Source organism: Argopecten irradians, chromosome 7 (genome assembly GCF_041381155.1).
Source record: "Argopecten irradians isolate NY chromosome 7, Ai_NY, whole genome shotgun sequence".
NCBI lineage: Eukaryota > Metazoa > Mollusca > Bivalvia > Pectinida > Pectinidae > Argopecten > Argopecten irradians.
The window spans coordinates 38,878,929-38,902,398 of NC_091140.1; the positions used below are offsets into that span (position 1 = coordinate 38,878,929).

The window sequence follows — 23,470 nt, forward strand, 5'->3', positions numbered from 1 at the left end:
AATGATTCCTTATTATCTGCATGGCGTAAAAATATTAAGTAAACAACAAATTGATAGTTGTCGTAAAAATTTTCTTGGTCCTGAGGAAGATGTTTGTAATGTAAGTAAGTACAAGTAATTATAAGATATCTCTGCAATATCAAGGATGAACTCGGTTGTTTAGTTGCTTTAATTTGGTAGTAGAAGGATGTGTTCAAGCTAAAATAATACTCTATCGAAGCTCATCTTGTTGTATTAAGATATCATATATTGCTTCATCCAGAATTCAGTTATTCTAAAGATTTTACACTGACTATAATTGAAGTTAGATAACACATTTAGATTATAACAGTAAATACCAAGCTTGTTAATATGTGTCTACTTTTTTATTGACACCATAAGATTTTGTACGTTATGGTTGATTTGTTCATATATAGTCTATTCTGTTGGCTTTACTGACGTTCAGTATTTTAAAGAGTTACTATACACACATGTGATTAACCACCCGGTAGTTCGCACTTTAAGTGCATAACATTCCAAATTTTCAACACAATTAAATGCTAGAGGTCCCGATGAAATTGATATAAAAATATATATAATTAGATTTCAGTTACTGAAAGCTTCCATCTTTTCTGGACATTTTTCCTCTCTTGAAAACATGTATTAATTTAAAAGCAAATAGTTTGTAAGATAAAATACTTCGAACCTGTATGTTAATTAGGAATACACAATAGTACTGGTATATACATATCAGTTTTGCATTGCACCAATTTTGCCTTTGTTTTTCAAGAGAATTAATAACTAATATAAATATTGACTAAACAAGACAATTTTACATAATATTACATAGACAATTCATCAATTTAATCTAGAATTTAAAGTAAAATAGGTCCGAATTTAAAGTAAAATAGGTTTTATTTTATTTATTGCAGGGCTATTTTTATAAGTGCTTAATAATTTTTCATTGCTTCTTAAAAATAGAATTTTGTACAGATCAATGATATGTCATGATATTGATTCATTCTGTTTGTAGGAAATTTGATATTTTTATTCTGTATGTTTTTTATTGAAATATAAACCTCAGTCCATCCTTTTGTCCATCCACGAGAAATTGAATCACCATTGAAATGTACATGTAAATATTTTTAGTTTTCTGTACATATACCTGCAGGATTTATGTAATTACAACCTGAAGAATAGTAATACCAGCTCAGTGGTAAGAACTGGTACGTCTTTATAGTAACCCAGGCGATATACGGTATATACAGTAACGTTGACATCCATATCGGGGCTATTAGCATTACTGGGATATCAAAGATGAAACTAATAGCAAAGCAAGATAAATTCCTGTTCATAAAACTTCAAAATTTAGAAATAAAATCTATGTAGTCGATATTAATAGAAACTTTCTTGTATCTGAATCTATTTACTAACTAATATGTATGTAATACTGCTATTCTGTCTTCACGTAATACAGAGTTATCTGCCCCTGTGGGTATTTTGATTTTGCCATTGATATTTGATGAGTGAAACATTTTCTCTGAAAAATATGATGCTTACAAACACATAAACTTGTAAACAGTACCTACAACAAGGGCAGGTAACTCTGTAAAATACTTAACAGGATACTTTACAACACGATAATATTCCGTCTTTGCATATTACAAAGTTATCTGCCCTTTGGGTAGGTCATCTATTGTGACATTTTTTCATGAAACTAGCGTCATTTTCTCTGAAAAAATATAATGCACATGTCAATTAATACTACATGCAAGGGAAGATAACTGCATTTATCGTGATATAAAAATACAGAATATTATTAATAACACAGTCAGTTTTCCAGTGAGAATGATTTGAATTTTGTACAGTTATTATTGATGCATGTTGAAGGTGTACATTTTAAGAAAATACGAATGTTTTTTTTTATTGTAGACATTAAGTGCCAATATCGTGCTATGTAGTAATATGACTTTCATGACGTTTTGGCGTTAAGATGTTGTTTTATAACTATAAATTGTACAGTTTATGTAGGGTCATTATCGTTGACAATAATCAGTCTTGTACTGGTGTTTACTAGATCAGTCTCGATATATCATATCTCCTCTGTTGTTGTTGTGTGTATGTATTTATCCTTTCCCAATTATTAACCGATACACAGAGATATTTGATGGAAGATCAAATTGTAAATTAGTAAATGCCAGGAAGTCAAAGTCGGACAGAAAAATACATTTACCTTTGTTTAAAGTCTGTCCTAATTAAACATAGCATTATAAATGTTTCTCGGAATCAACTTTCTTTTCAAATGGATAACCCCATCAAATATTTCATTTGATGTCATTTCCAAAACTTTTTTTCTTGTGTTGCCATAACTGGTCAAATATAAGCTATATATATATTAAATGTGTAACAAATATCCTTCAAAATTGATGGTGTGTATTTTGTGTCAATCAAAATTCCAATAAAACCTTAACGTAAATAGTCAGGTATAGGAAGACTGAAGTCATTAAAAATTGTGTTAAGATATCCAGTATAAAAGAAAAATGGAAGTTCTCATCAAAATCACTTTACATACAAAGATATTAATGTCTATTAAAGGAATACTAACATGTCCTCCTGGCTGGCTATGCCGGCGTCGACATTCCCACGCGGCCTCGCTTTCAAAGAGTTGGGAGAATTTATATTTAGAACTATGCTAAATTTACACTGGGCTCTTCCATAATTTCAATGGTCAATACTGGACAACAAAAACAGAGCTTGACCATCATTTTGATATGTCCGACATTTGGAAGGCCAATGAACATATTTAGACTGGTTTTCTTTGCACGACTATTCACTTTAAACATGATTCAAAAATTTCAAAGCTATCTATTAATCTACTGGTCAACGTACAAACTGTGAATTTCTGTTTTTAATTACATTAATATGTATTTGTTAAATTTTTAATTTCTACACAAGATTTTAAGCAAGACATTATGCAGAAAATATTTTTCTTCATCAATATTCAAGGATATTTACCATAGCTGCGACAAAAAGACACTGTCCCCTGGTACAGAAGACACTGTATATCGACAGGTCAGACTTTGTCCAGGATCAAGTTGACGGACTAGACACTTTGTGGGATGGAGGCGACCTTACAGATATACTGAATGGTTCGGCAGGTATATTAGTGGATATTTAAGTAGAAACTGTTGTAAAACTGTTAAAAATGTTACCTTTTCTGAATGTTTATGACAAATTATATATATCAAGACATTTTCATTTCATTATTCTGTGATTACTTTTATCAACAGGTGAAATGTTATCTGTTTATTCTGCATTGCTTCTCAAGTTGTCTTCCTTTTGCAAATTACTGCCTTACTCACAGCTTCGCAGCAGTCACAGTTCTCTTTGTAATAAAAAAAAATGACCAATACTCCTATCCTCATCATTCAAATGATGCATGTCTTCTTTGCGAGCTTCAATTGTCAACTCGCCTGTCTTCCAAAAATATTTTAAACATCTTAGATGATCTAATCTGACAAACTATTGGGATTGAGGCAAGTGAAATTTCCTGAACATCAGAAGTAGACCAGCATAAAGAAGTAAATCACATGAAGACATGAAATTCTTTTATAAAATGAATGAAAATAACACTTTCCTCAGGTATTAGATTATACCAATTAATTTTTTTTTTCTTCAGGTAAATTAATTTTAATTTTGCTTGGCTAAATGATAACCTTCAAAGTCCTTCCATTTGTGAATTATTTATAACTTTAGTAGCTATACTTATAATTAGAATTAACATTCATCAAGATAATACTTCATATTAAATTGATATTTTGTTGTTGTTTTATAAACGATTTTAGGGACCCAATATAATCATCATGATTAAAACCATCTGTCCATTGCTTTTTCACTGTGAGAAATGTTGCCCTTTCATGAACATGTTCAAGCTGTGAACTGAGATTTTAATCAGAAAACTACTATAATTATAAATGCTTCAGACAAAACCCAGGTTAATTGTCATTTTCAAATTCAGGCCCCACATTTTTGGAATGTGATTATGATACATGTACTATGTCCCATTACTTACATTTGTATTGAGAATTCTCTTCTATTGATCAATCATAAAGTTCAAAGTGGTTAATTTTGTGTCTTACATTCAATGGTTAAACCTATCATTTATAAAGCATTAATCCTATTTTGTCATTATTATGGAGAGATATTTCTTGATGCCATTTTTGTAGATAATAATATGTCTATATAACTTAAGCAGTTGTTGTCTGTCTCCGTATAATGTGTTAAGGTTCACTGTATTGTTTGTGACTTGGTGCAAATCCTTGCTACATTTATATGAATTTAGATTTTTTTTCTCTCTCACACTTTCATCCCGTTTGCTTGCTTTTTATCCTGATATTGAAGACTCTTTGTGTGTTCCTATGTACAGGTCTATGTAATAAACAAAAAAAAAAGATGTTGTCACAATTGCAAGTTGAAATAATAAAAAAAAATGAGTAAAACTTTTTCTCATGCTTTAGATTTATTTGTCAAACATATATTTGATTTTATATTACATTGCACATACCTGAAAACATCCTGATCTGAATGCAAATGGCCTACATTATTAAAGGTAGTCTGCGTAGATGGATTTGTAGAATGGATTAAGTCTGCCTCATCCAAGACAAAAGAACTACAAACCTATTGTTTAAAATATTTGTCAAACTTTGTAACTTGTATTTCTTGAAGATTGTTTCTTTTGATGTTATTTTGTCAGTCTTTTTTACCTTTTTTTAGAACACTTTTATAAAAGAACCTTCAATTGATACGAAATATGTACTATACAGTACCTGGCTATATATACCGAGTAATATAGCACGAGATACTATGGCCCTGACGCCAGACTAAACATTGAGACAGATACATCTGTAGATATCTGGTGTAGGGCCAGAGTATCTCGGGCTATATACAATGGATACCTGTACCCTTGTACTTCTGCATTAGCCAAGTCTACATTACATATGTAATACATGTATATACAGAAATTCAGCAAATGATTGGAAAATGTCTTCATGTTCAATGAACATAACCTAACAGGTTATGCCAGCAGAGCATAAACGATACTCATCATTTGAACAATAATTGGTTTTTAATCGTGTATATATAAGTCTACATTACACAAAAAATAATATAGAATAATTTATTGTACTTTTGTCACATGCGTAATCAGTACTTCATTCTATATATGACATAGTTCCACAGATTTTTTTGGCATGCAAATAATTATATTCAATATTTGTTAAAGTAAAATTAGAAGCTCAAACTTTTCAATGGTGGTCAAGGTGTAAAGTAAGTATCTTTTGAAACGGAAAATACTTAATCGTCTGCTCCTGTTTTTAATAGAGAGAAAATACGGTTTGTCAGCAGTGGAGCACTCAAAATAAATATAAACACATCTTCAGAACAAATACAAAAAAAAATTAAAAAATGTAGAAAATATTGCCAGCACAGGAATAACCTGTATTAGAACTAGAAATGTAAATAATAAAGACAATATTCCATATACATGTACAATGTATCAAAGAGAGACAGAAGACAGAATGTGGTGGATGGACAAGCAGGGCCGTTTTCGATTATGCGGTTTGACTGGTTGGACCTAGTTGTTCGTATATGAATTAAAGACGGACCTGGTGATTTTATATTGTTTTCAGGCGAGCCTTGACAAAGCCCTCGCAAGCCTCTATAAAAAACTGCAGGTCCGTTAGGATTTATACTTGAATTACTTTTACAAACGGTCGAACCGGTTGTTCCGAATAAAGGAAAACGGCCCAGGAGTCACTGTTTATTCTCCCTATTTCATTATAACAATTACACTTCTTTCCTGTGTGTTACTGATATTGAGGACACATGAAGTGCAATAAAAAGTTCACAAATAAGAGAGAGTGGACTTTCAAAGAATCAGATGTTAACTTAGGTTTACAACCACATAGTCCCTTCAGAGACAGGACATACAAGATTTTGTATGAATTACCATGTATAAGAGACAGATAATTAAATTGTAAAAATTGTAAAACTGAGGTTATGAATGCGTGAACAGTAGTAGGTTTAGCTAGTGCAAAGGAATTAGATGTAAACTTCTTGGTATACACTTTTACTGTAGATGGTGGAGAGGTATTTTTCGTGTACACTTGTATAGTTGTGGTCCTATTCTAAATGTAATTGACCTCTAACAGCATGAGGTTTAATTATGAGTATTTTCTTTGATGTATAATTTTTAGGTGAATAACTGAATATATTTACCTACAAAGAACACTCGTATTCGTATTAAATTAGCAGAAAAAAAAAATGAACAATTTATAATATATTACTATACACATCGATTCAATAAAGTTCCAACAGTAAAGACATGCTACTTCAACATTGTAATTAGGGTATCAATAAATATTATATGTAAATAAAAAGAATAATTGAGATTTCTCCAAAGTTTCTTTATAATGAAATAAGAAACCTCAACTGAGAGTATTAATACTTAAGTTTCTAAATTCTATTCGATCACATTTTTCATCATCATCTCGACGGCGTCCTTCCTCTTCAGAACACGAGGAGCTTTGTACTGATTGGTTGAGGCAGAGGTTGTTGCTATGGTGATGTCCCTGAGTTTCTCGAATGTACCAGGTTTTACCACATGTATCCTCATTGGACGAATACTGCCCTTCTTCCTAAATGACTGGTAGACATAAGACTGTCTGCATAGGGATTCGTCGACCTGTAAGGGGAGATAATTCAAAAAATTATACATTTCATCTTATCTAAATTTTTTGAGTAGCAATATCAATTTCACTTCAGTATATATATTGAAACTACTTGTATGACTTCGCACTCTTCTTATATTATCAGCTGTCTCTTCATAAGTTAGATTTATGAATTAAAGCTTAATTTTATGTCCATAAGAAAAATGCAGTACAATAGCTGATAACTCTAAGATCCTATTCACTTGTTACAAAACCCTATGTCCAACTATGAATAGCTAAATGATAATTTAATTTCACTTCTGATTTTTTTGCTTCTGTTTCATTTTCTGAATATAGAATAAAGATAGATATATAGAATGAATGGTAAGATATGAAATTATTTTACTTACAAGGTTTTTTTGATCATTTGACAGGACAAAGTCCTCGGTTTCCAGTTCTAATTCTACAAACACATGGTAAAATGGCACATAGCTGTCCTTGTTCCTTGAATCTGTAGATGAAAATTTAAATCACATATTTTATAAATGGCAGGGAAGCATTTCGGGAATTATCAATATCACTGTCACATGCATCCTTGATACTCCAGAGGTTACTGTCACTGACGTTATATTCACCATTGGACTATCTCATAGTACAAGAGGCCTATGGGTCTTAACGGTCATCTGACTATTTGCACAATGCAACACCTCAAAGAACATTGTAGTGACAAACAATTAATGAAATACTTTTATGCAAAGAACTCTTTTAACAGAAGAAGTGTCTGAAATATCTGATGAATAAGACCTTGAATGAAGGTCAAGGACATTTGTATTTTAATAAACATGGTATCTCTTGCCAACATGCTACAAATCCAATAACAGGTTTATAATCCTCTTAGCTATGCAAAAGAAGTATATAAAGATTTTAGTTATTTTGGCTCCTATGACCTAAAATAAAGGCAAGGTCATTCATTTGAACAAACTTGACTATAGCCTAAGATTTTGCGATCCAGAAGTCCATAGTTCAGTCCCTGGTGGAGGCAGTCTTTAAATTTAGATAAAATCCTGTATTCTGTTACATTTAATTGGCCATGCATACCTACCTTCCTCCACCAGTACGCTTTCTGCACAACAGTAGTCCAGCAGATTGGCTCCCGTCCAATGCGCCACGCTCTCCGACAGAGCTCTGAAGAATGCTACTTCAGACGTCTTCTCACCTCGAACATTCAACAGCTGACCCTGTCTATAACAAAATTAATCTGATATGTTATAGCAACATGTATTCTCAATTGTTCTGAAGAGATTCCACACTTTGAAGACAGTTTATCTATATTAGGTATTGTATCATCTTTATGCAATAGCATATACTGTATAGATCAGATGCTAATTTTGATAGGTGTTTTTTATACATGTATTCTATGATTTGACATTGGTTGTAGAAGTCCACAACTTTAACCACATCCCCAAACCTGTACCGCATCTATAGCCGAGCACTTACACTATACTTACCTGTACATGTACATGAATTCTATGACTGGACATTGGTTGTAGAAGTCCACGACTGTAACCACGTCCCCAAACCTGTACCTCATCTAAAGTCTGAGCACTTACACTATACTTACCTATACATGAATTCTATGACTGGACATTGGTTGTAGAAGTCCACAACTTTTACCACATCCCTGAACCTGTATTTCATCTAAGGCCCAAAGCACTTGCGCTATACTTACCTATACATGAATTCTATGACTGGACATTGGTTATAGAAGTCCACAACTTTAACCACGTCCCCAAACCTGTACCTCATTAGACCTGAGGCCGTTGTGATGACCAGTTCATAAACACTTCCCTTCTCCACCTGTTAAAATCATAACCGATTATCAACCTGAATGATCACAATATTTCAATGTATATGGATGATCTCAATGGACAGTTTCGACAGTACGAGATGTATGACTGAAATTCTATTACATCTAAATTTGGTGTATGCCAAAACGACATTGCATCAAGTCTTGAAATTAAATGACATAATGATGTACAACTTTAAAGGGCCACTACCTTTCCGAAACGGCTTTTAATTTTTAAAATGGGAATGTAAAACGAGATCAATAATTTTGTAGAGTCGCAGAAGTTATCAACTATACGTTTTCTAGCACACTTATCATCACCTTCAGAACTGTTTAATAAAATAAATAAAATGTTAATTTTCATAACGCGGGTCGTTTTATGTTTCCCGCCGTCGTCCTAAATGCCGCGCGGTAGTTGACTATCACTGCGCCAGACGGCTAAACAGCGAAATGAATCTCCACTGTTATCGTATATTAGACAGGAAATCTTGCATATGTTTGGTGTTGTAACCTCATCTTAAGCCATCGATATATGTTTTCTTTTGTTATTAATGTTTTTAAGAAACCTTTAAATTTTGCTCCGGAAAGGTTGTACAACTTTAAGGATGGTTCCTGTGTACATTGTACCATTATAACTGGCTTAACACAATTACATGTTATTTATAATTATCATAACGACTATATACTACCAAGTAACATATTACCAATAACCATATGGTCATTAAAATAAAGTTAAACCTTAATTGTATTTGTGGAGTTACACACAATAAGGCATCTTGGCATTAATAAAAGAAAACTTACTTTTAGTCAGAGTTAAATAAACTGTTAAAAAAATTGTGTAAGCAATGTTTTACCTGATCCATGAAATATGTTGTCGGTTGACTTTCTTCACTTTTCTCCACAGGAATGAATTCAAAGAACATTGACTTTGGGGCTAATAGGTAACGACTTGGCTGCTCCTGGGGCCAGATATTGACCCCTAACAGTCCTTCAGAGGCAGCATACAGAGGAGAGTAAAGGGGCACTCCTTTACAGAATGTCTCCCTCAACATGTCCCCCTGGAGAGCAAATGTCCCTGTGTCAGCCCCTAAAATAACATTACAATTTGGCCATAATCTTTTCACTAAACCTATCCGTCCATCTTTGAATGATTCTCTGATCTCATCAGCCCTTTTCTTGTCTGGATTTAAAGCTTTCTGCAGTTCCATTCTCACTCTCTCTTCAATATCAAGAGATTTTTTGATAGAACCATTCTCAATGTCGTCTGCTAGAGTTTCCCAGTTGCATTCTAAAGCACGGAGTGAATTGTACACTATAGAGCTAAAATTTGCTTCCAAGATTCCAATATTACGATCCCTTAATGCAAACAGCAAATGGATGTATAAGGCCTGTGGCTCACTCAGAATTTCATATCCAACACTTGGAGTAGAATACATCCCTAACATAGACTTTGAGTTTGAAGGGGATGAGGAGTTTGGACCAATAGGTACCCCTGAGGGTGATTCTCTCATTTTAGGATTGTAAAACAACTTGAGAGATTTTTTAAGAGCCTTTGTTTCAGGATATGCATTTACCATACAGCTATAGGCCACAGCTACTCCTTGTAGGAAAAACAGAAGTCGCTGTTCCTTAATCATTGGCAGTATACTACTTACACCCGAAGTACCAGATGTAACAGCATATATGATTGGTTGAGAGCTTGTCAGAATATTTTCTTCTCCAGACATCATTCTTTTGATGTAGTCCTCGTAATGGCTGATCCTTGTCAAAGGATGAAACTGAACAAAATCTTCCCTGGTTTTTATCTCAGAAAATTTATACTTTAAGCCATACTCTGTATCTTTATTTTTTCTCATTCGTTCAAAGAGTATTTCATCTTGTACCACTTTGATATCTTTGGTGTATTTGTCTAATTTCTGCCGCTGATAATAGCCAATCACAGCTAGGGCTTTATTGGCAGTGTACTGATAAACTTTGATCTTTACGGTGTAGAATTTGGAATCGTCAACATCTTTTCTGTGGAAGTCAAATGCTACTGCAGCTGTCAATATACACACACCAAACAGGGAAGCTGGAAAAGAGGATGAGAAATAAACATGGGTGAGGATTAATACTCCACATCAAAAGTTTAATATTGCAGCTGTCAACAATTACCAACACGAAGATGTAAGCTGGAAAAGGGGACAAGCAATATAATAAACATATGTGAGGATTAATACCCCACATCAATTCGTTGTAGTGAAATCAACACTCATGACACCCATAATTACTAGTAACAGAAAAATTCACATCTTTATTAATATAAATTTAAATCGTTGTAAAGTATAGAGGCCCTACATTTTTGCCTTATAAATCCATTATAAGTAATCCTCATCATCTTTTATGCAATATTTACCTGCCCACAGCTTGGCTAGAATGGGAGTCCATGTGGCAGTCACAAGGAAATGGAGACAATAAAACACAAGGAGAGAGGCCCCCACACCAATATACACACTCCACTTCATTCTTTAGATTTATGATTGATCAGCCACCTGATGATAAGATAATATGAAATTAATTGAATACAATTTGGAAATCATCTGTATAATAAGGTAGATTTGCAACATGGCGAGTGTATTTATTTATTTTTAGTAGTCCACCGCTTTACCGACTGTGTATGAGCTAAAGGGAAACTCCCTGTAGCATGAAGCTAGAAGGTAATTTAACAGTATCATTATTTACGATTAAAACGTGCTACACATCAGTTAGGATGATATGAATAAAATAAAATTGCATGATCTACTGAATCTGTATTTCCGCATGAATCAGTATACATGTACATGTGCAGTAGATATAATTAACTATATTTATGAATATATAAGATGAATAAAAACAAAGATAATTGTTTCCATATACTTAAATGTATGACACAAACAAACTACTGTCATGAAATGTTAAGATTTTTTTCTTTCAAAACCAGCAAATTAACTAACACTCAGGCAAAGATGAAGATGCATGCAATCCAGTTACGTACATTATGTATATATGTATAAATAAGAATAATGTGGGTCGCACTGCATCTGTATCTGTATGGATTACGCCGCTATATCCTGAAACTGGTAATCTTGCAGCGGGTGAGAGAGAGTGCAGGAGGTGATTTAGTCGTGCGTTTCGAGTGCTGATCTGAATGCCTCTATACTGCTACAATAAACTACACTATTTTCCAGGTGGTTCCAATCTAGTATAGTTGTAGTGAAGAATGAGATCTTGTACTGGTCAGTCTTTAGTGATTGAACTCTGAAGCCTCTGTCGTTGTTACATAGAGATCTATGAACAATGTTGGTGGAATTAAAGTCACTTAGGTTCTTAGCAGTAATTAGGCTTTCCTATTTTTTGGTATAAGGTAATCTAATGGAGTTATAGCTGGCACTAACCCCTCCACGACCCTGTATAGATATACGAGTCTGTTGTGTCAACGTCTGACCTCTAATGGTGGTAGGTCCAGGTTGTTCAGCATTGTTGTTACACAGCCTGTGTTGTTGGATCTATAGTCCCCCGTGATGGATCTATAGTCTCCCGTGATGGATCTATAGTCTCCCGTGATGGATTTATAGTCTCCTGTGATGGATATATAGTCTCCCGTGATGGATCTATAGTCTCCCGTGATGGATCTATAGTCTCCCGTGATGGATCTATAGTCTCCCCCCGTGTTGGATCTATAGTCTCCCGTGATGAATCTTGCTGCACGGTGCTGTATACGCTCTAATACTTAGGAGGTAGACAAAAGACCACCCACTTCTACAACTTGGACAATACCATCCTCCAACAGGTGCGATCAAATCCATATTTAGGCATTACCATCTCCGAGTACATGAAATGGCACCAACATATAACCAACATATCCAAAAGAGCAAACTCCACCCTTGGCTGCTTAAGAAGGAAACTACGCAGCTGTCCGCTATCTAGTAGCTAGGCGTAGCGCATATATGTTGGATGAGTAAGACCAATATTAGAGTACGGATCAATAGTATGCAGCTGTATGGGACATATATTAACTATGATTCTTTTACAGGATGGTGTCACTGATTTGATAATTATTAAATAGTTATATGTTATTGTAGTCCTGCCCCCTCGTATTGAGAATTATGATACCATCTTTTCTTTTGTTCACACACTGGGAACTCTTCACAGTGATCAATAATATATTCACCAAACCGAAAGTAAAATGTATAAAAATAGATTAGAATGACTGAACTGCTATTCCGGAATTCAAGAATACATGATGTTACAATTTATCATCTGCCGCGAACAAGTTGCTTTAAATTTTATATATGTATATACAATGACCCTTTTGATCACAGTGAGATGTGTGAAATATTAAAATTTGATTTATATTGATCTAAAAAGATTGAAAACGGTGCTATAAATATGTACGGGTGTTACTTTCGGTTTATTTGAGTACACTCGGACCCCTCGGATTTTTTCCATGATTAATTCCGGAGGCATTATATAATTTAGTTACTTAACGTTGTCTGGTTGCAGGGGATAGTCACCTCTACCGGCTAGGTTTCACGTGTTGAAAAAATATCTTCGTAGCATGTAATAATCGGAAACATTAGTGGAATTCAAAACAACCATCGAAGCTTCAGGGGTAGCATCATGCGACGAATTGGCCCGATTTTCAAAAGTATGGACATTCAAGCTTCAAGAAATTTTATTTTGATATCAGAAACAAATACAACATTAGCACTGTAGTGCTATTCTTGCGACAAACATAAATATATTGTAATTTAACAATGAAAAGGCTGGCAAAATATCACAGACACAATTGTAATTGTGACTGTAAAATAAATACATTGATAAACTATACAATGGCAATGACACAGAAAATATTATAACATTTGAAGTAAGCATAGTCACATCGAGTAAAAAAGTAAGTTAAAATTGAACACCAGTATATCACACTGGTGTTGCTATAGAGTATTGACATTGCAAGAGTGTAATATACATATGTGCCAATATGGCGAAAAGTAAAAATTGACAGATTAGTGTATATTAAAAGTGATATCAATCAAAGAGATATGTAAAAAGTTTAGCTAAAGATAACAGATAAAATTTGTGTGTTGAAAAAACCATGTTTCAATCATACAATAATGTCAAATGGGGGACAACTCAACTGACAGGGTTATAACAAATGGTACAAGAACAGATATGGCCATCCCAGGTGCTAAACAATCTACAGAATGACCCATAGTTATCAACTAGTCTAAGGTCATTCGGCACATGTATAAAGTACTACAAGTTTGTTAAATCACCTGTCAAAATATTACGTATATATACATGTATGTCAAGGACGTATAAATCTGTAATGTATGTATACAATATATATTACATACATGTGTATTACTATATTTAAAACCTGTTTTAGCTGTCTTTTATTATATATATATATATATATATTAATTTTATATCTGTATGAAATATGTTTTATATCTGTATGAAATATGTTTTATATCTGTATGAAATATGTTTCATGTTTTTTATCTGTATGAAATATGTTTTTTATCTGTATGAAACATGTTTTATATATGTATTATACCTGTTTTAATATTTAGTAGTGGTGGGACATCGGTTGGGGATTCAAACCGATCCGATGATAGGATCGGTTAATGCTGCCGATATCGTTTAAGGATTATTTAATCGGTTACAAGAATTATCTTCCACAACAAACTGCATTGTTATTTGATTGCCCTCAAACAACTAAAAGTTGCTTAATTTGCTGTGTGCGTGTTTCTCACTTATTTTGCTATCATTTTTTCATATATATCTTACATCATTATTGATATTGTGTGTTACTCTGTTACTGTGTATAAACTGTATATCGATATGAAATCCTAACTCACTTTTGTTAATTTAAGTACCACTAGTACTTAAAAACACTTGCATGAACTTGCACACTATGTTTTATATAATCCTATAGTACAGTAGTGTTGTGGTAGACAGTAGTTGGCCCTGCAGGTAGAGCATAAGAATTGTACCTGCTGCCCCTATTGCATGATCATAAAAGGCGACTAAATTTAGGATCTTATCTTTTCTCTTCTTTCAAACTGACATCATCTTTCCTAATGCCTCCCTTGGCACCGCCTTACTTTGGCCTTGAGTTCATGATCAGCGTTCGCCCCTGTGAGGAAGGCTCTGGGTTCTGTCCTCTGGCCGAGAACTTTATCCGATTAATCGGTTACAGGAAACAAGAACCGCGATGATCGATCCACCACTAATATTTAGTATTAACTTTTATTATCTTTTGCCAGAAGACAATTACTAAATGATCAGAAAATATGTGGATTCTTCTTATAGTGATGTGTTATGTATGTTGTGTAATGAAAAATGATTTCACTTCAACAAATTAATGTGGAGAATCAATCTTCACCCATGTTTATTTTATTCCTTGTCCTATTTTGATTCCAGCTTCCATGTTTGGTGTTGGTATGTTGACAGCTACCGTTACTTTCGACTTCTACAGAAAAGATGTTGATGATTCTAGATTCTACACCACAGGGAATAAGGTGTATCACTACATTGGCAATAATGCTCTGGCTTTGATTGGTCATTATCAGCGACGGAAGTTAGACAAATACACCAAAGATATCAAAGCGATACAAGACGAAATACTCTTTGAGAGAATGAGACAAAATAAAGATACAGAGTATGGCTTAAAGTATAAATTTTCTGAGATTAAAACCAGGGAGGATTTTGTTCAGTTTCATCCTTTGACAAGGATTAGCCATTACGAGGATTATATCAAAAGAATGATGGCCGGGGAGGAAAATATTCTGACCAGCTCTCAACCAATCATATATGCCGTTACATCTGGTACTTCGGGTGTAAGTAGTATACTGCCCATGATTAAGGAACAGCGACTTCTGTTTTTCCTACAAGGAGTAGCTGTGGCCTATAGCTGTATGGTAAACGCATATCCTGAAACAAAGGCTCTTAAAAAATCTCTCAAGTTGTTTTACAATCCTAAAATGAGAGAATCGCCCTCAGGAATACCTATTGGTCCAAACTCCTCATCCCCATCAAACTCCAAGTCTACATTGGGGATGTATTCTACTCCAAGTGTCGGATATGAAATTCTGAGTGAGCCACAGGCCTTATACATCCATTTGCTGTTTGCATTAAGGGATCGTAATATTGGAATCTTGGAAGCAAATTTTAGCTCTATAGTGTACAATTCACTCCGTGCTTTGGAATGCAACTGGGAAACTCTAGCAGACGACATTGAGAATGGTTCTATCAAAACATCCCTTGATATTGAAGAGAGAGTGAGAATGGAACTGCAGAAAGCTTTAAATCCAGACAAGAAAAGGGCTGATGAGATCAGAGAATCATTCAAAGATGGACGCATAGGTTTAGTGAAAAGATTATGGCCAAATTGTAATGTTGTTTTAGGGGCTGACACAGGGACATTTGCTCTCCAGGGGGACATGTTGAGGGAGACATTCTGTAAAGGAGTGCCCCTTTACTCTCCTCTGTATGCTGCCTCTGAAGGACTGTTAGGGGTCAATATCTGGCCCCAGGAGCAGCCAAGTCGTTACCTATTAGCCCCAAAGTCAATGTTCTTTGAATTCATTCCTGTGGAGAAAAGTGAAGAAAGTCAACCGACAACATATTTCATGGATCAGGTAAAACATTGATTACACAATATACTTTAACAGGGATATAACTGTGGGTCAAAAGTAAGCTGTCTTCAATGCCAAGATGCCTTATTGTGTGTAATTCCACAAATACAATTAAGGTTAATGATAAATGAATTTTTGGTTATTGCTGAATATGTTACTTGGTAGTATATAGTCATTATGATGATTATAAATAACATGTAATTGTTAATCCAGTTATAATGGTACAATGTACACATATACTTAAAATTGTACATCAACATGTCTTTCAATTTCTAGGATTGGTGCAATGTCATTTTTGCTATTTTGGCATAGACCAAATATAAATGTAATTTAGAATTACATTAACTGTATACATCTTGTACTGTTGAAACTAGATACAAGAAATGGTCTTTGTAGCCAAGTGATCTTTATACACAGGTAAGGTTGGGTTAAAGACCTCAAGAGAATGGTCTGATTATGTAGGTTGTTGGTTTACATAGGTGGACTGAAAGATAGATGTTTATGTGTAAAGTATTCCGATATTTGCATATTACAGATTTATCTGCACTTGCAGGTAGGTATTGATTGTGACATCATGTGTTTGTAAGTGTAACTTCATACCTTTCGAAGAAAACAACATGAATTGCGCTCACAAAGTAATGACATCGATACCAACCTGTAAGGGAGCTAACTCTTTAATATGTAAAGACTGAATACCAATATTATATCAATAGTCTGTCTCGATTAGTATTTTAACATATTCATTATATCAATGAGATCTTTAGTGATGATCATTCAGGTTGATAATCAGTTATGATTTTAACAGGTGGAGAAGGGAAGTGTTTATGAACTAGTCATCACTACAGCCTCAGGTCTAATGAGATACAGGTTCGGGGATGTGGTAAAAGTCGTGGACTTCTATAACCAATGTCCAGTCATAGAATTCATGTATAGGTAAGTATAGTGTAAGTGCTCAGACTTTAGATGAGGTACAGGTTCAGGGATGTGGTTAAAGTCGTGGACTTCTACAACCAATATCCAGTCATAGAATTCATGTATAGGTAAGTATAGTGTAAGTGCTGTCAGACTTTAGATGAGGTACAGGTTCGGGGATGTGGTAAAAGTTGTGGACTTCTACAACCAATGTCCAGTCATAGAATTCATGTATAGGTAAGTATAGTGTAAGTGCTCAGACTTTAGATGAGGTACAGGTTCGGGGATGTGGTTAAAGTTGTGGACTTCTACAACCAATGTCCAGTCATAGAATTCATGTATAGGTAAGTATAGTGTAAGTGCTCAAACTTTAGATGAGGTACAGGTTCGGGGACGTGGTTAAAGTTGTGGACTTCTACAACCAATGTCCAGTCATAGAATTCATGTATAGGTAAGTATAGTGTAAGTGCTCAAACTTTAGATGGGTACAGGTTCGGGGATGTGGTTAAAGTTGTGGACTTCTACAACCAATGTCCAGTCATAGAATTCATGTATAGGTAAGTATAGTGTAAGTGCTCAAACTTTAGATGAGGTACAGGTTCGGGGATGTGGTTAAAGTTGTGGACTTTACAACCAATGTCCAGTCATAGAATTCATGTATAGGTAAGTATAGTGCAAGTGCTGAGACTTTAGATGAGGTACAGGTTCGGGGACGTGGTAAAAGTGGTGGACTTCTACAACCAATGTCCAGTCATAGAATTCATGTATAGGTAAGTATAGTGTAAGTGCTCAAACTTTAGATGAGGTACAGGTTCGGGGATGTGGTTAAAGTTGTGGATTTTCTACAACCAATGTCCAGTCATAGAATTCATGTATAGGTAAGTATAGTGTGTAGATGAGGCTCGGGGATGTGGTTAAAGTTGTGGAAATGTTTAGATGTTAGGTAAGTATAGTGCAGGTGCTGAGATTTAGTGAGGTACAGGTTCGGGGATGTGGTTAAAAGTTGTGGACTTCTACAACCAATGTCCAGTCATAGAATTCATGTATAGGTAAGTATAGTGTAAGTGCTCAAACTTTAGATGAGGTACAGGTTCGGGGATGTGGTTAAAGTTGGGACTTCTACACCATTCGTCAGATTCATGCAAGAAGTATTCTACAACCAATGTCAATGCAGTCATAGAATTCATGTATAGGTAAGTATAGTGTAAGTGCTCAGACTTTAGATGAGGTACAGGTTCGGGGATGTGGTAAAAGTCGTGGACTTCTACAACCAATATCCAGTCATAGAATTCATGTATAGGTAAGTATAGTGTAAGTGCTCAAACTTTAGATGAGGTACAGGTTCGGGGATGTGGTTAAAGTTGTGGACTTCTACAACCAATGTCTTGTCATAGAATTCATGTATAGGTAAGTATAGTGTAAGTGCTCAAACTTTAGATGAGGTACAGGTTCGGGGATGTGGTTAAAGTTGTGGACTTCTACAACCAATGTCTTGTCATAGAATTCATGTATAGGTAAGTATAGTGTAAGTGCTCAAACTTTAGATGAGGTACAGGTTCGGGGATGTGGTTAAAAGTGTGTGGACTTCTACAACCAATGTCTTGTCATAGAATTCATGTATAGGTAAGTATAGTGTAAGTGCTCAAACTTTAGATGAGGTACAGGTTCGGGGATGTGGTTAAAGTTGTGGACTTCTACAACCAATGTCCAGTCATAGAATTCATGTATAGGTAAGTATAGTGTAAGTGCTCAGACTTTAGATGAGGTACAGGTTCGGGGATGTGGTTAAAGTGGTGGACTTCTACAACCAATGTCCAGTCATAGAATTCATGTATAGGTAAGTATAGTGTAAGTGCTCAAACTTTAGATGAGGTACAGGTTCGGGGATGTGGTTAAAGTTGTGGACTTCTACAACCAATGTCCAGTCATAGAATTCATGTATAGGTAAGTATAGTGTAAGTGCTCAAACTTTAGATGAGGTACAGGTTCGGGGATGTGGTTAAAGTTGTGGACTTCTACAACCAATGTCCAGTCATAGAATTCATGTATAGGTAAGTATAGTGCAAGTGCTTTGGGCCTTAGATGAGGTACAGGTTCGGGGACGTGGTAAAAGTCGTGGACTTCTACAACCAATGTCCAGTCATAGAATTCATATATAGGTAAGTATAGTGTAAGTGCTCAGACTTTAGATGAGGTACAGGTTCGGGGACGTGGTTAAAGTTGTGGACTTCTACAACCAATGTCTTGTCATAGAATTCATGTATAGGTAAGTATAGTGTAAGTGCTCAGACTTTAGATGAGGTACAGGTTCGGGGATGTGGTTAAAGTTGTGGACTTCTACAACCAATGTCCAGTCATAGAATTCATGTATAGGTAAGTATAGTGTAAGTGCTCAGACTTTAGATGAGGTACAGGTTCGGGGATGTGGTTAAAGTCGTGGACTTCTACAACCAATGTCCAGTCATAGAATTCATGTATAGGTAAGTATAGTGTAAGTGCTCAAACTTTAGATGAGGTACAGGTTCGGGGACGTGGTTAAAAGTTGTGGACTTCTACAACCAATGTCTTGTCATAGAATTCATGTATAGGTAAGTATAGTGTAAATGCTCAGACTTTAGATGAGGTACAGGTTCGGGGATGTGGTTAAAGTTGTGGACTTCTACAACCAATGTCCAGTCATAGAATTCATGTATAGGTAAGTATAGTGTAAGTGCTCAGACTTTAGATGAGGTACAGGTTCGGGGATGTGGTTAAAGTTGTGGACTTCTACAACCAATGTCCAGTCATAGAATTCATATATAGGTAAGTATAGAGTAAGTGCTCAGACTTTAGATGAGGTACAGGTTCAGGAATGTGGTTAACCAATTCAGTGATAGAATTCATGTATAGGTATAGTGTTCATTATGATCGTGTTTTACTGTAGTACAAGTGTCCCAGCACATTTATAAAAGTCAGTAATGACAATGTGTACACTGTGTAACTAGTATCTTTTTAGGTTAAAGAAAATAAGGATTGTGAATTATGTCACAGCTTTTAATCATCGACAAATTTAGTTTGTCCTGGGAGTGTTTGAACACAGCAACAACCCATGATCAGTATTTTCCAACTAAAATGTATCTCTAAGTGTGATATTAGATTAAGAACACTAATAACCCAAATTGTTACTGAATTATTTAAATTGTCATTCACTTGACAGACTCTGACATGTTAATCCATGATTTTAATAAATTTTGCGAGATATTTAGATGAATTTCCCAAATTTGGATGAATATACATTTAACGAAATTGAAATACCCTCAAATATTATCAACTAGACATGCACAGTATATATGTGCTTTTGCATAAAAATGATAAAATGCATAATATTATGTGTTGTTGATATGTGGAATTTCTTGAAAAATTGAGAAAACATATCAGATTAATTTTGTTATAGACAGGGTCAGCTGTTGAATGTTCGAGGTGAGAAGACGTCTGAAGTAGCATTCTTCAGAGCTCTGTCGGAGAGCGTGGCGCAGTGGACGGGAGCCAATCTGCTGGACTACTGTTGTGCTGAGAGCGTACTGGTGGAGGAAGGTTGGTATGGCCAATTAAATGTAACAGTGTGCAGGATTTTATTTAAATTTGAACACTAGCTCCCTCCTTCAGGGACCAAACTCCAGACCTCTTGGTTATGCTGAGCGCACAACTGATCTGAATCTAAAGAGAAATTAATAACTACCTGAGAGCTAAATTTGACTTGTATTGACCAGGATTATTATTTTATTGGATAGAAATGAAATAAGAATCTTTTGATAACTTAATGGATCTTTCCACCTTACAAAGTTATCTGCCCCTTGGTGCTGGGAATGTCATTCTCTTCAGTGATAATGACAGAACAATAAATACCTGGTACCAAGGTTAGACAACTCTTCAAAAATTATAAAACTCAAGATCTTTATCAAATTCTAAAAGTTGTTTCCCAAATTTTTTTCTAGGTTGTATTATGATGCTGTGATATGTATCTGTATAGCTAAAGTAAGGCAAAACCAAAAAAACAATATCTGGTATAACACATTCTCATCAATTTATCATCTAACACATTCTTGAAATATCTCAAAGTAAAACTGAAGACAACAGAAAATAGGTAATTTGTTTTTGTGATGTGCACCAAAAGAGCCGTATAACGGTACACTGTTTGACTTTGTGACTTTGAAGTTTGGCCTTGCTCTCTCTGTAAGTCTTTTCAGGCTTGTGATTTGTCTTTTTTATTTCTCCTAAACTGCCTTCAACTTTACTATGAGACAGTTCAGGGGTGGATATAATGTCAGTGAGTGTAACCTCTTGGGTATCGAGGATACATCTGACAGTGATTGAAAATTCTCGAAATACTGCCCTGTCATTTATAAGATATGTGATTTAATTTTCATCTACAGATTCAAGGAACAAGGACAGCTATGTGCCATTTTACCATGTGTTTGTAGAATTAGAACTGGAAACCGAGGACTTTATCCTGTCAAATGATCAAAAAAACCTTGTAAGTAAATCATTTCATTTCTTACCATTCATTTTACATTATCTATCTTAATTTAACATTCAGAAAATGAAACAGAAGCAAAACAATCAGAAGAGAAATTACATAATCATGAATAGCTAATCATACTGATACACTGGGCTCTGTACCAGATGAAATAAAATCTTGAGTACTAGCTACTGTACTGCAGTTTTCTTATTGACATAAAAATAAGCTTTACTTTATGAATCTAACTAATTAAGTAACAGCTGATAATATCAGAAGAGTGTGGATTCATACAAGTAGTTTCAATATATATACTCTGAAGTGAAATTGAATTTGCTACTCAATAGATTTAGATAAGATGTCATATTTAAAATTTTGAGTTATCTCCCCTCACAGGTTGAGGAATCCCTATGCAGACAGTCGTATGTCTACCAGTCATTTAGGAAGAAGGGCAGTATTCGTCCAATGAGGATACATGTGGTAAAACCTGGTACATTCCAGAAACTCAGGGACATTACCATAGCAACAACCTCTGCCTCAACCAATCAGTACAAAGCTCCTCGTGTTCTGAAGAGGAAGGACGCTGTCGAGATGATGATGAAAAATGTGATCGAATAGGATTTAGAAACTTAACTTTAGCATTAATACTCTCAGTTGAACTTTCTTTCTGCATTATGGAAAAACCTTGGAGAAATGATCACCATTACTTATTTTTTCATATTGTATTCATTGATCTGTAAAAACATGATAATTTTGAGTGAAAGTTAATCATACAATAACTTTGTTTCTAATGTGAATAATTAAAAGTGTGGAATTCGGTGTTTCAAATACTTTAATTTGTGCTAATTGCAGGTTTTTTCATGCAATCCTAAAGTAAAATTCACACAGAAAGTTTTAAGAATTTTTTGTCGAGGAGTGCAGCAACAAATACGATAATGGTATTTTCCTGTATCTGTATCTTTCAATAGATATTTTTTGAATTGCAAAGTTTGTGACTATTAAATAATTAACATATAAATGCTTAATATAACCTTGAAACAGGCACACTGTTTTGTCATAAAATACACATACTCGTATTACTAAGGTCAAATCTTTTGACCTTAAGTGCAAAAAATGTGTTTTTGCCATTATGTACATTTAAACTTAAGGGCAAAAGATTTGACCTTAGCATCCCTTTTTTTACCCTTCAGGTCAAATCATTTTCCTTTAAGTTTAATAGCAACAATTTATGTATATGATTCCTTATATGCTACCAATAACCCTAATGACATAATCAGAAACAAATATAGACCAGTTCACGTTCACAACAACATGTAGTCCGGTCCCCTGCTGCGAATGCTTCAATAGCTCTGCGCTAATCATAGATCATAGCACAGAGTTATTGGAGCATTCACAGCAGGGGACCAGACTACTGAAAGTGAACAACTTATACAGATTCCATTTGAGACAGCAGATTATTATTGATACAACTGGTATAAATCTGCAAATGGAACGCACAGATACTTTTATCGATCCGTACTGCAATACTATGTAACACTTAATTTATACATAAGCTACATTATATTTAATGTAATAAAGATCGAGATATAAATATATATGATATAAAGATTTACATTAAGGAAAATAACAATTACCGTTGTAAAGTATGGCCTCAAAAGTAAATAAGTTTGCCCTCTCCCAAACCTACACACACAATATACAAACCCAACCTTTTTCAAGTTTGACCCCACTATACAGACCCCAACCGTTTTCAAGTGTGACCCCCATAATATTATAGTACAGGCCCCATCCGATGTGAAGTCTGACCCCACAGTGTACAGATTCCCACCCGTTTTCAAATATGACCTCCAAAACATACAGACTCAACCCG

General features: G+C 34.7%; 2 protein-coding genes across 8 annotated transcripts; one reads left to right on the plus strand and one right to left on the minus strand.

Annotated features, from left to right (window-relative positions):
• Window positions 1–4,479: 4,479 nt before the first annotated feature.
• LOC138328392 (GH3 domain-containing protein-like) lies at window positions 4,480–12,537 on the minus strand. 3 transcript variants are annotated; one of them, XM_069275179.1, is made up of 7 exons: window positions 11,946–12,537; window positions 10,928–11,063; window positions 9,387–10,603; window positions 8,416–8,543; window positions 7,789–7,928; window positions 7,097–7,197; window positions 4,480–6,721 (listed from the first exon to the last, which is right to left on the minus strand). In XM_069275179.1, the coding sequence occupies exons 2-7, from the start codon at window positions 11,034–11,036 to the stop codon at window positions 6,500–6,502; spliced, it is 1,917 nt and encodes a 638-aa protein (XP_069131280.1). In that variant the 5' UTR covers window positions 11,037–11,063; window positions 11,946–12,537; the 3' UTR covers window positions 4,480–6,499. The 3 variants fall into 3 exon arrangements, with proteins under 3 accessions (XP_069131280.1, XP_069131279.1, XP_069131281.1); XM_069275178.1 differs by having other exon boundaries at window positions 11,546–12,537; XM_069275180.1 differs by having other exon boundaries at window positions 6,582–6,721; window positions 7,785–7,928; window positions 11,546–12,537.
• A 449-nt stretch (window positions 12,538–12,986) lies between these two features.
• On the plus strand, window positions 12,987–22,337 carry LOC138328394 (GH3 domain-containing protein-like). Of its 5 annotated transcripts, none has more exons than XM_069275184.1 (7): window positions 12,987–13,198; window positions 14,980–16,196; window positions 16,999–17,060; window positions 17,491–17,556; window positions 20,539–20,678; window positions 21,518–21,618; window positions 21,997–22,337. In XM_069275184.1, exons 1-7 carry the CDS (start codon window positions 13,171–13,173, stop codon window positions 22,216–22,218), a joined length of 1,836 nt encoding a protein of 611 aa, XP_069131285.1. In that variant the 5' UTR covers window positions 12,987–13,170; the 3' UTR covers window positions 22,219–22,337. The 5 variants fall into 5 exon arrangements, with proteins under 5 accessions (XP_069131285.1, XP_069131287.1, XP_069131284.1 ...); XM_069275186.1 differs by lacking the exon at window positions 17,491–17,556 and adding an exon at window positions 17,810–17,875; XM_069275183.1 differs by lacking the exon at window positions 17,491–17,556 and adding an exon at window positions 19,199–19,264.
• Window positions 22,338–23,470: the final 1,133 nt, after the last annotated feature.